General features: G+C 35.5%; 1 protein-coding gene across 1 annotated transcript in view; it reads right to left on the minus strand.

The window, feature by feature from the left end:
* Positions 1 to 335: 335 nt before the first annotated feature.
* The window catches only part of LOC122799328 (2'-5'-oligoadenylate synthase 3-like), a 63,884-nt gene continuing 49,843 nt past the window's right edge, over positions 336 to 14,376 (minus strand). Inside the window, exon 2 of the mRNA XM_044068307.1 lies at positions 336 to 1,101. Coding sequence (XP_043924242.1) covers positions 784 to 1,101 — 318 coding nt within the window. The 3' untranslated portion in view covers positions 336 to 783. The remainder of the gene's footprint in view (positions 1,102 to 14,376) is intronic.

Raw genomic sequence — 14,376 nt, forward strand, 5'->3', positions numbered from 1 at the left:
ACCGATCAAAATAGTAACACATCGCTCTACTAATTCATTAACCTTATCACCCCTCCATTCCACCTTACCAATACTGGCTAACGCAAACCCTAACCATACCCCGTCCGAATCCCAGCCCTGCACCCCGCACCTGACCTTAGAAAAACTCTTTCCATAACACTTTTAGTACACTCAACATATTCTTTAACATGTGCTCACACTCACACACTCACACACACAATCACCCCCCAACAATCCCCAAAGCCACACATCTCCACAATCCAATGCATTTGATCAAATGCACATTTGACTTGATGGGCGTTAATGCAAAATTTTACTTAGTTTAGTTATTCATATTCCCTCAAACTTCTCTGTACATTTATTTATAATGCAGCAGCTGTTAAAAATATGGTAGTTAGAATCAGTAACAGGACATGAAAATAAAAAATACTTCAGTTTTGATAGAAAGTTCTATAGGCATCAATTAGCTGTAATGCATGCCTAGTACTATTTAAAGAAAGCAATAATTATTGAGTTCTTAAATCAGCTGTTCTACAGGAATTCAACTTCTGAGGACCTATAAAGTTTTTAAGCTTACAGAAGACAGAATGAAATCAGTCCACCACATTATCAGACTATAGTGTAAATAGTGATATCTGTTTCTTTACAAAAAGCGATTATAAAGCTCAATAAGGAAGTCAACAATCAGAAAGATTTAAAAACTAACTTTCCAAGGTTTGGTGACCACTTTTTTTAAATGGACTGTCTGGAAATTAAATTTACAGTTCAATCATTCTGATCCCTTTAGCCCCACAGTCCCTCTTTTATTTTTGCTGTACCTAAGGCATCAAAAGCTGGCAGGACATCCATTTCAATTGATTCATACAGTTCTTTGGATTTTATGCTGAAGCTAAGAACTCGTGGATTAGGCCATTTATTGGGAACAATGTCTACATCAAAGCGTTTTTCTTCCTGACATTTTTTTAGCATGGCTGTTACTTCATTTAGGATTTCCTTTCTGTTTGCATTCTGATCTTTGTAGTTGTTAAAGCAGTTAAGGAAGACAACAAGATCTGCATCTGATCCATTTTTTAATGCTGTTCCCTTTGCGGAGGATCCACCCTAGAGAGAATAAAATAAAATACTGGACATTAGAAACTATTAAAAAAATATTCAGAATCTACTACCTATTTTAAATCAGAAATATCTTTGTATTGCAACAACAGAATAGACATATGTCCCCACAAATTATTTACATCTGAATGCTTGATGTAAATTATATCTTCTTCTGAATACAGTGATACATAATTCAAACATTTTTCATAACACATTACAGAAATGCATAAATAAAAATAAAAAACTAAATATTAAATATGAAAAACCTGCTGTTTGTCAGTGGCCAGTTGATTAACACTCAGAACATCATCTTGGAAGATAATCCACATGTTGTAATGACAGTTAAGCTCAGAAAAGAGAGAAAAGGATAGTATTTCAATTTTATCAGTAGACAGATAGATAGAGACAAACAGACAGATAGAGAGACCACTAGAGAGAGACAGATGATAGAGAGACAGATGCTAGAGAGACAGATGATAGATGATAGAGAGACTGAAGCCCAAAATCTTGAAAGCCATAATCCCGAGACTCTAAAATTGTAAGACAAAGTGCTGAAGACCATAATATCAAGATCCTGAAGTAGCTTCACTGCAAGACCCATGTTAGCACTCATTCTTGGGTCCACACCCTTTTAGGACCCAAGATCGCACTCATTCCCAAGTTCACATTTGTAGGGGAATTTGGTATTCGAGAATTTTAGACGTAGACAGTGCAATAAAGATATGCTCAAGACATTACATTTCCCACCATCAGCAAAACTTACATACTTATCTTTTATATAATATGTAAATTATGGCAGTTTACAGCCTGTCAAAATACAAGTCCTTTGTCAATATCTCAAACACTCTGACATTTACTAGCAAATATTTTATTATCTTTTACTTTGATATGCATTGAAGACAAATTGTAATTCCAGCTTAAAGATTTTATAAACAGCTGTATGTTGAATTTGTAATATGTTTTGCCATCGTCAGTATTTATGGAGTGGCATATTTGCAGTGTCAGAATGTGTTACCTTTATGTAAAATATGTATGGTCTTTAATTCTGATGTTATGTCAACTTGGTGTAGATGTGTTCTGGGCAAATATTGTATTTCTTATTCTGAAGATAAACCATATATCCATACTTCACAAAAAGCAAATAGTTTTTGAACTTTGCAAACTGATGCATCCAAACAGGCCTGCATTTCTACTTATTTATATTGAATATACTTCAGGAGCTGTTTGATGTTTCTTATTTAAAAAAAATAAAAAAAAAAAAAAGAACTAAAGGGAAATATTTTGGAGTCTGCAAAAGACTATAATAAAACTCAGATTTTTTTAAATGTAAAAGACAAACACGTAACTTCATGCTGAAATTGTGTAACCTTTTCTCTTTTCAATTATGAACTTTTTGTAAGCACATTACAGTGAAAGAAAATGCCCCTTATATAAATAAAATGTACATTTTTTCTTGTGCTTTCCAAACTCAGTGTAGATATGTTAATATATATTTTGTTTTATTTGCACTAAAAAGAAACCATTTACTGTAACAAAAATATACATATGTACGTTTTATATATATACATATATATATATATATATATATATATATATATATATATATATATATATATATATATATATATTCACTACCTAGAAACAGGTGCTTGGTGAAATGTGTGCTCGTCCAGCACCAACCAGCATACAAACACCCAAAATGAGTGTAAAACATGTTCATCAAAAAGAACTCCATACAGGAACAGGGCTGTTAGCTGCCATAAGTTTAATGTCCGCCTCACAATGAAACAATAAAAAGTACACAATACACAAACCTAGGTTTCGCCCCCCTGGCGTCAGTGTGTATTGCCAATAGGGAACAGTGACATTTATACCCCTTTCAATCAGCATTAATTTAAAGATACTATTTTCCTTGACAAAACAATTGAGATATTTTTAAACACAAAAATCACCAAACCACATACTACACTAAAAACTGTAGGTACCATATTACATACAACTGCCTAGATACATTGTTAATTCAACTAGCTCAGACATACACATGTTATGCCATGGATAACCTTACCAATGGTCATTTAGACCTGGTTTAAATAAAGCTACTAAATACACAATCCATCTCCTTTTTCTGTTAGTATCCTAGGTTTACTGATCAACGTTAAATTTTCCCCTACTACCTGATCGATACCCAGAAAAATAGTGTGCTCCTACATGCATTTGAGTGTGTTTGTACAGGGCACTCCATACTCTTTTACAATTGATATCGCTTATATGTAATGCTATTCTCTGTCAAAAAGATAAAGAGGTCTGCCCCACATAAAAAGCCCCACATTGGCACACTGCCATATAAACCACCCATTCGCTACTGCATGTGATCAAATTTCTAATATTATATTCCTTGGGTGTATTTATAGACGTAAATGACTTGGTTTTAGAGACAACCTTACAGTGAACACAATATCTACAATATGTGCTGCCCATTATTTTACAGGCTTGGTTGTCTCTATCTTTTTTGTGACTCTTCTTAAAATTAGCTAAACTTTCACCTATGGTCTTCCCTCTCCTATAGCCAAAAGAACACTGTGAGTCTATTAATGTATCCAAAAACCTATCGGTCTTCAATATGTGCCAATGTCGTTGTATTAGGTCTTTTATTTTGTTCTTTGCAGGAAAAGGAGATCTTGGTTTCAAAGATGATCAGACCTTTTGGCTGGAAAATATAAGAAATAATAAATAGGTGGGACAGTCTTGAGGGAATATGAATTCCTGCCTTTACCTTAAAGATGTCATCATATTCTATGTGGTTTACTGGAGTAGTAGGTATAAGGCAGAGTAATAGAGATTTATGAATTAGGAGGTTGTATATGAATTACAGAAACTGTAAGGAAATTGGAAAAGTACAGATAGGCTTCACATATGAATACACCAGATAGCACCATCATTACATAAACATGGCTGCAGGAGAGAAACATAGGAAATACAATTAATGTATAGCCCTGACTTGCCAGTCCTAGATCAAGTATAACTTACAGGAGATGGAGTTCAGATTTGTGATAACAAAAATGTTGTAGTCAGAAATATGACTCTTTTTGGCATAAATTTGTGGTGGAGAAGGACAGAGCCCTGATACCGACTCAGATGACATGAGTTTTATTAGCGACTTGAGCATTGAAAGATCCGTGCAGGAGAAGATGGGAGTTGGTGACCTCTGTCATCTTATTCATTTTTGGGAGAGAGGTGAGTGGCTTTTGTTGATCACTTGAGTTACACCCAGTGGAAACAATGACCATTGCATCTGTGGAGCAAAGATCCGTGAAGCACAGTTACCCGGTTCAAGCCCACTGGCTGGCAATGTCTGTGTGTATAGACATACTTTCCTTAGAAGTCAGTACAGAGTGGAGCTCAAGCAAGTCACTGATGGGCTTAGAAGCTCAAATAGGAAGGTAAGCTACTTTGTCAGACCTGGATCTGACCCACACATCACCACCTCACTCTTGCCATGGACGAATGAATGGGCTCATTAAGCTTCCTGGGTAGATATAAAGAGGTCATAGGAGTCTCACCTAGTTAGATAATGCCTGGACCCCATGCTTGATCAAATGAATGGGCCAGTTGTGTAGTAGGGCATTGAACAGGTCAGTCAGTGTTAGGTGATTATGAAACCTTGGGCCAGATTTATAAACAGCAACACTAAAAGCAGCTATCGTGTACATGGAGTGGCACATTGTGCAAACAATAGCACATTATTTGATATATATTAAACAACTCTATACTTAGAATCATACTTCTCAATCTCTCACAACAAGAAATCTGGACAAAGCCCCAAATAATGGGGGGGAGGGCAAAGGCCCAAAAATAGGCACACTTTCTAAATATGCTTATAAGCCTAACTACTTACATAGCAGGAACTTCTTATTGTAACAATTGTTAATGTCTGTTATGCACTTCGCAGATGATAAAGATTCTAGTTGTCTACTGATGTACTATGTTCATCTGTAGCTATGTTTGTAATTGTTAATTGCTATGTTGATCAAATTGTTAATTGCTATGCAAATCCAGTGCAACTACTGTCTGTATATTTTAACTGTGGAGCTTTTCTCCCCGGGCCTCCACTGAAAATGGACCTACGTCCAGTTGGACACTCCCAGTCAACAAATGTAAATAAATAAATAAATATTGCTCTTACAAACTTATAAAGTTGATAGCATAATAGAGTTTGTATTAGCATGAATTTTCTGAAGGATATGAAGTCTGAAACTCAAATGTCTGCCATTATTTTCTGACTTCAGCCCTCAATTATTTGCCAGTGATTTGCAAGGAAACCACAGTTTTTAAGAGAAACAGATGAAAACTCATGGGCAAAAATCTGGACATTCTGCAAAAATATGGACAGTTGAGAGGTATGCTTAGGGTAGACACTCAAAACAAGGTTAAATGGCAGGAAATGCTAATGAAAGTATAAACAGATGAATTACATGATAATTAATCAATCAAACATGGCATAGCTATTCAGGAACCTATAAAGCAATTGTGTACAATCAGTGTAGCCATTTGCCCTGAAATCCAAAACTCTTTGGATTACAGCCACAATTACACTTAGAAAAAAATGTTAGGGGTTGCTGCAGCCATCATTAACCTGTATGTGCAAACAGGCTTTAATTCAATGTGTTGGTGCTGCTGCTACTGCCAGATCTCAGCCTTAGCAGTGCATGAACATGGAGAAAGAGAGAGAGAGAGAAGAGAGAGAGAGAAAGAAAGAGAGAGAGAGAAAGAAAGAAAGAGAAAGAAACATTTTGGTTTGGGCTGCCTTTTATAGCGGAAACTAGCCTGGTGCTGTTACGTGGCCTTCAACAGTCTAGATAGTACTCAGTGAAGAAAATGCACCTGCCAGCTTGCTTTCCCTGTGGCACAAGGTGAAATTAAAGTGTTTAGAGATATACGGACAGGTGATGTAGAATTCTAATCCAGTTTACAGATGCTTTTTACAGAGGAAGTCAGAATGTCATTTGTCACAACATTTAGATTAGGAGTGTGACAATAAATGCAAATGACTATACTAAATATATTTAGTGCAACAAGTGTATCATTACTGCTTGCTGTAGAAGCCCAATATAATGTGTGTAAATTATGTTAAACATGGCAATAATTACTATAGAAGCCCAATATAATATGTGTAACTTATGTTAAACATGGCAATAATGATATTTAAATGTAGAATGCACATACATAGGTATTATGTGCACAATGCTTTGTTATAATTATATTATTATTGATATACATTATATTATGTATGATTATTGTTAAGTATGTACATATGTAACTTAACTCACAACGTCTTACTCAGGTTATGCAACTACATGCATCTGAGATGTCTTTACTTACATATATTGCCTTTTACATAGATAAATAATAAATAATTCTGTATAGTAATATAAAAAAACAAAATCTAGAGACTTTTGAAAGGTATAAAAAAAGAAATATGGACATGGGAAAGAAAGAGAGATCTGATATGGTGCTATATTTATGCAAAGGAGAAAGCCAAAATAATCCAAACAAAAAGACAGCCCCAAAGATATTCAAGGAAAAATACAGGCAAGGGCATCCAGATATGGAAAATTTCACAATAAAAAAGTAAGACCACAAAGAGGGAATGTAGAATAGAAGATTAGTTAAGTAGAAGTTAAAAAACAGAAGTTGAAGTTATGGAATACTTGTGACGTGAAGGATTTAGTGGAGAAAATCTAACACAGGTTACATCACAGCATGATGGAACAATGAGTCCCCAAAAGAAAGGAGAAACAAAAGGATCAAGAGACATCTGAAGAGGAAATAGGGACATAGGAAAGAAAAAGAGATTTAATATGATGTAATATTTATGCAAAGGAGGAAGCAAAACTAATCAGTACAAAAAGAGCAGCACCAAAGATATTTGAAGAGAAATATAGGTAAAGGCATCCAGACATGGACAATTTTGCAATACAACAAATAGGAAAACAAAGAAGAAAAGTAGAAAAGAACAATAGTAATGGAGAAGTTAAAGAAATAGAAACTGAGGTTATGGATTACCTGCAAATTGAAGGAATTAGTGTAGAAAATCTAACTCAGAAAACATCACAGCAGGATAGAGCAATGGATCCACACATTAAGGAAACATTAGATCAGTTGCCAGATGGAGATTCTTTGGAGCCTTCCACAGGAAACCAGTACAAATGTTCATTTGGAGTTGCACAGTAAGAGAAGGAATAGGAATCTGGGGCAACTCTGATGCAGCCAATGCTATGGAGTGATAGGCCAGTGAGTTCCATCTGAAAGAGCAATGGATGACACAGGATGGACCCAAAGATAATGTGGCAAAGAAAGATGCTCTGGACCTTTCTACAGAATGCCCGTAGGAAACAGAGAACAAAGAATGTGCCCTCAGTTTAGAAGAAAATGATCTAAGAGAAGAATTGTTTGATTTAATAGAGATGGACAGACATATTAAGATCAATGAAAATATAGACTACAGAAAGTCAATAAAACCCAAAACATTAGAAGTTTGATAAAATAAATGAACACAGTAATTAGGACTGTCCTTATAGATTTGTGCGATATAACTGAAGTAAATAGGATATATTATTGTGCAGCTAAATTAATAGCAGATAAGATCTTATCACAAAAACACAAAGTAGTAAGGGAAAGGAAGGGGAGAATTCAAATGCCATCATGGAAGTACTGAATAGAGAAAATTATAAAGCAATTAAGACAAGAAGTGTCACAGAAGAGTACAGAAAAGGGAACAGATCAACAAGAATTCTCAGAAAGATATACATGATAAAAGCAATGCACAGTATCAGAACAGATCAGGATTCATTGCGCACTATCACAAATAAACTAAAATATCTGCACAGGCAGAAAAAGTTAGAAGATATGCAGATAAATATAAAGGAAAAATACAAAATAAGCAATTAATTGATGACCCCAAAATGTTTTATAGGGAATTGGGAAACAAGAAAAAATAGATTGAAACACCATCAAAAAAAGAAGAAATAGATACATTTTGAAGACATATCTATGAGGATCCAGTGGACCATAATAGGGATGCTAAATGGAAAGAAAAATTCAAAGAAAGAATAAGTTCAAAAGTATAGGATACGCAGTGGGATGAAGCCATGGCCAAAGAAATTGAAACAAAGTTAAGAAAAGTTCCTAACTGGAAAACCCCAGGCCCAGATGCAGTACCTAATTTCTGATTAAAAGTATTAACATCTTTAAATGAAGATTTAACCATATGTAAGAACTATTTATATTCACACCTTGAACAGATGCTACCCTGGTTAACAGGAAAAAACAATACTCCTACTTAAGAGCAAAGCTACAAGATATCCTAAAAACTATAGGCCAGTAACTTGCCTTCCGATGACGTATAAATTATACACTGGAACTGATGCTGACAGAGTTTATAGTCATTAAGAAGAAAATTCAACCATGGCAATGGAACAGAAGAGTAATAAAAAAGTCATACAGAACAAATGATCATTAGATGTTAAAGTCATAATGGAGAAATGTGAAAAGGGTAAGAATCCAAGTATGGCATGGACAGACTACAAAAAATGCATTTGACAGTATCCCACATTCATGGACAAAAAAAGTGCTTAAATTGTATGAGAGTCACCTTAAACTGATCAATTACATTACAGCAATCATGAAACAGTAGTAAACCACTTTGCAGTTAAGCCACAATAAAGGACAAATTATTATTCCAGAGATAACATTTCAAAGGGGGATATTTCAGGGAGACTTGTCACTGCTGCTCTTTTGTCTTGCCCTTAACCCATTAAGCTGTCTACTTAACAGATTAGGTCATTGCTACAATTTGGCTCAAAGAAAACAACAAAGTGTAAAGACTTCTTATCTTCTGTTTGTAGATTTGAAACTATGCAGTTCATCGGATGAGGAACTGAAAGGAAAAATTGTAAGTGGTCAAAACTTTTTCAGTTGATATAAGAATGTCATTTGGTCTTGATAAATGTGCAAAGGCAGGCTTTAAAAAAGAAAAGCTCAAGAAAAACATCAGTTTGGGACAGGAATGTGATATAAAAGAACTTGAGCAAGAGGGAGTATATGAAGGAACAATAAAACATGAACAAATGTGAATAAAACTTAGTAAGGAATATTTTAGAAGACAAATTAATACTGAAAACAGCACTGACATCTAGGAACGAAGTTCAAGCTATAAACCAATTTGCTCTTCCTTTCCTAACTTATAGGTTTGGCGTGACTGATTGGCCCCAAAAGGTGTTTGATAGATTGGATAAAAAAACAAGAAGGATGCTTCATGCTCATCAAATGATTTATAAAAATCAGAGCATACCAAGACTATATATTCCCAGTTCTGAAGGGCATACCAAGACTATATATTCCCAGTTCTGAAGGACATACCAAGACTATATATTCCCAGTTCTGAAGGAGGAATGGGCTTCCTCAAAATTGATTACATGTATAGATTTGCAATCGTGGGTCTGCATATATATATATCTGCTGACCTCACAAAACCCAAATTAATGAAAATTTTGAAACACAAGGAGAATAAGTCTAAGATGACTTCCCTGCTTAGTTTAGCAGAAGCATATCGGCATCAGGCAAGAATGGAAATCAGACCAGAAGTAGATAAAAATCAGGCAGCAACTGAATGTGCTAAAAAACAAAAGAAAGAATATAAGTTCAAGGACAAGATGAGAAGGCAAGAAATGTAGAAAATGCATAAATATAGTTGCAAGTATAGAAAACTCTTGAAATAACCTCATGTTGATCAGGATCAAACACAGGAATCATTAAGCAGAGGTAAATTTAAACCAAAAGATGAAAGGTAGATATTGGCAGCCAAAGAAAGTGGACTACGTACACAGTTTACAAAATCCATTTAACATGTGGGAGAAACAGACAAATGTAGGTTTTGTAAAACACAATTAGAAACAGTTGCACATCTAGTTGCTGGTTGATGTATATTAATGGCAGAAGGATTGTATACTGAAAGACATAATAATGTGGCAAGACTGCTGCATTGGGGATTTTTCAAACATTATGGCATTGAAGTAGCTTAGAAATTTAAGAAGTTTATATCACATGGGGTCATCCATTACCATCAGTTCAAAAAATAGGTGTGAGAAAACCAGATATAGTAGTGCTTGAAAAGAAGACAAAAATATTATTGATTACTGAAATTGCTACACCATCTTACATACAGAGAGACACAAAGTCATAAAATACCAGGATTTGCAGGCAGAAACAAGGACACTGTGGAAGAAAGATACCCAGATAGTTCCAGTAGTAATAGGAGCAATGGGTCTTTTAAAATTTACCATCATACTTAGATATGTTACCAATATATGTAACTCCAAATTAATTGCATAAGGAGTCATTACTGGGCATATTGTGGGTGCTGCAAAGAGCCCTTCTGGCTAACATCAAAGACTGAAACAATACTTATTTCATGAACTTTAATCACACTTTGACTTAGGAATGGGGTCCATTCCCATCATGATATTAAAAACTCTAAAGACTTGGAGAAATTGAGAGAGACACACAGAGAGACATAGAGAGACACAGAGAAACTCTGCTTGGCACATATTCCAAATGAAGCAGAACATCCAATCATGTTGCACTCCACTGGAAAAATGTGGAATAATAGCTATTTGATGTTAGAACTTTAGTGCGTTCCTAAATTTTCTGATCATTTCATGCCACTCTCATATGGCTGTAGTGCCTTATTTCCCTTGATGTCTTCCTAAAATAGATTTTATCATTGTTGGGAGTAATTTCAAGTCAACTGGGTCCTCCATGATCCCACAGCATGGGGACTTCCACCAAATGAATACCCCCATCATGAGAACCATTACAAAAAACTGACTATTGTTTCAGAATTTATGAGTACCCCAAACCTTCAAAGACCGAAGACATGGAGACAATGACTGATGTACCTTGTGACCACTCCTTTGTCTTGACACAAAGGTGGAATTCCCCACAGAAACTCCCTTACTGCATGCTCTGAGATTCAACATTTCCACCCACCAGTTGTAATGCGATTTCAAGTCAACTAATCTTCCATCTGCAGTCTTCCTCCTATAGAAAAAGCATATCCTTCAGGAGTTAATCTGTTGACCTCTTAGTAAAGTTAGCGAAAGAGCTTAACAATTAATGGATGTGCCAGTTATTAACTCTGGACTTGTCAAGGGAATATCTGAAGAAAAAGGTTTACTGTTATCTGCAGAAGGAGATTGCAAAGAGATGTAGAAGTTAGCATTGCTGCCTTACAGAGCTTGTTTTTCTAGTTCTGTTCTTGGCTGAAGTATATTCTTTATGAAGCCTGGACATCTTCCCACTGTCTTCTTGGGTTTTTGTTAAGTGTTAGAGCTCCCTGTCACATCTAAAAGGTATGCTACTGGTAAATAGGTATTTCTCCAAAATGTCTGCTATCTGAGAATGAATATGTGTGCATCGTACAAAGGCTTGACACTCCATTTAAAATGAGTTCTTTTACCTTGTGCCCACTCCGTACTGGGATGAGCTTTGGCTCCCCTGTGACCCTGAAATGGATGAAGCAGATTTTCAGTGAATGAATGAATGATTAGAGAGATTCAGTAAACTAGGAAATAAAAGCAAGTTTGTATACATGAGGCAATTGACTTTCAGGATGTAAAAACATTCTTATTATATAGCCCAGCTTGTTTTAAGCAAGGACTAAATCACTTGCTACACATAAGAACTCCAACTCACTTCATTTCCTCCCTTTCCTCTCCATCATCCCAAGATGGATGGTCTCAGTAAATGATTTAGTCCTAGTCAGTCTCAAACAAGATGTGCTACTAAGAAATGCCACCCCAGATGACACTCCACTGTTACTAGCTGAATGCCTCCTCTCACTGGCTATTGGCATTACCTCTAATGAAGAAAAAAATAATTTCTCTTTACCAAAGAGGCTCCCATTTAAGACCCTGTAGCTGGCTACTAAATCATTTTCCACCAATGTCATGTTTATTATGCTGTGTCATGAAATGCAGGCAGAACAAATTACAGGCAGAAGGAGACAATAAGCTGGCACAGCTCAAGCTGTGCAAGTATTCAAGCTAGCATAAGGCATCAGCTTCTGCTTCTCCCTTCTCTCATTCCAAATATGCCTGGCATTTTTTCAAATATCCCTACTATTTTGGCCTCTAGTACCATTTTGATAAATGATTCCAACTGTCTTCCATCATTTCACCATTAATAACTGAATGCCCTTCATCTGGTGGGCATGACTTATATCCTGTTCTTTCTTTACAGCCCAGTCCTATCACAGCTTCTTGTTATTACTATAAGCAACCACATCACATGCCTCACATTTCTCCCATAAAGCCAAACAAAGTCCAGTAAACCTCTTTATATGTGGCATGCTGTCTCTCACTCACCGTTCTGACTGCCTTCGTTTGTACCACATTTAGCATAGTGACCTGTTTCTACCAGTCAGGTCTACAGAAATGTGTACAGCACTCCATATGTGGTTCCACCCCATCTTCTATGTCATTAAATATGTACCCAATAACAGATTTGCACTTTTTCTTGACATGTGTACTAAGCTGGATTGTTCATGCTTTCTGAAGTAATAACCCCATGTCCATTTGCCTTTAGTTCCTGAGACTGACACCCACTCCCTGACCAGAAGTGCATATGGAATCCCTGGTTTCTTTTTCCCTATTTGCATCAGCATGACCTTGGAGTGGTTGAGGTGGGGCTGCTTCCTCTTATGTCATACTCCTATCCACTTCATGTCCCTCCCAGGATTAAACCTCCATTAAATACCATTACTTTTTATGATATTCAGAGTTATACAGTTTTATATGCCACTTTGTGAAGTCAGAGACAAATGCATTTCAATGAATTAACTCATGCCTTAGAACCAGTCCTTGAGGGCATTGTTTGTTATCTCTTGCTCTCCTTAAAGCTAACCCTTTCTTACTACACTCTTTGTTTTACTGTCCAGCCACATCTCCACTCACCTACACAGTTACACCCATACAAAAATACATCCATACAACTATTTCAGGCGCAGATAATAATGCCCTTCTAGCCTGCCAATATACCAAAATATAAAAAAAAAAAAACACACTTGTTTCAAGATTTGTTTTACACAATCTTTTTTTAAATTTTCTTTCAGTATTTTGATTTTATTTCCAGTATATTGTGAGAGATATGGTAGGATGCAATTTACTACTACTGTATTATGTTTATGGTAATTGGAAAACTGTTCAATGGCTTATTTACCAATTTAATGGTTATTTAACTGGGATGCAGTAACATCTCTTTATTCTGATGAAGTTCTGCAGTGATTTGGAATGAAAGCACTCAATTGATTAGTTAATGAAGTGCTCTGAACTGGAACAAGTATGTTTTTTGTTTTTAGTTTATTAACATTTCCCGCTCTATGAAATATACCAATAACAATTACACCCATATTAAGTGTCCAGGTTTTTCTTAAAAATATCTGAACTAGTGTTTGCTTTAATGTAATTTGATAGTCTATTCCAGACATCAGCTGTTCTCTTAAAGAACCAGTTAGTACATTTCTCATTCCTATATAATATTCTGTATAGGTTGCCTGATGATTCTCTGCTACTTTTTGATAACCCCAAACATTCACAGAGGTATTTGTCTCTGAATGCCCTATATACCTGATTAAAGTCTTCTGTTATACATATATGAGACACTGCCCAAGTTCAGATATCAAGTCTTTCATGACAACTTAAATTTTCACATCTGTGAGTGTTCTTTGTTATGTCTCCGCTGTACTCTTTCCAATTTACTCATGCTTGTTTTCTTATAAGGTTTCCATATTTTTATTCCACACTCAAGTTTAGGTCTAATGTAACTAACAAACAATGATTTGTTTGTTTTTGATTTACTAGATTTTATCATTTTTATACAACCTATAGTTCTATAATTATCCTTAACCAATTGGTTGATATAAGAAAAAACTCATCTGGATCTACCCATATACCCATATCCTTAAATGAATTTACTGTGTACTGCAGTAAATATTCACCTTTCAATCTATGTCTCTCAAATCTCATATCCTTAGTTTTTGACGTATTTATCAGCATATTATTCTCCTGTGCCCAGATAAATGGCCAGTTTAGTCAAGTTCTTTTTCAGACATGCCCCATCTGTAACACATGCAATTAATTTACCCATTTTCAAGTAATCTGCATACAAACTATAGAACAACTCAGATGAAAAATATAGATATGAAAGATACAACCTGAACAACTA

Source organism: Protopterus annectens, chromosome 4.part0, assembly GCF_019279795.1.
Source record: "Protopterus annectens isolate FY-2018-M chromosome 4.part0, PAN1.0, whole genome shotgun sequence".
NCBI lineage: Eukaryota > Metazoa > Chordata > Ceratodontiformes > Protopteridae > Protopterus > Protopterus annectens.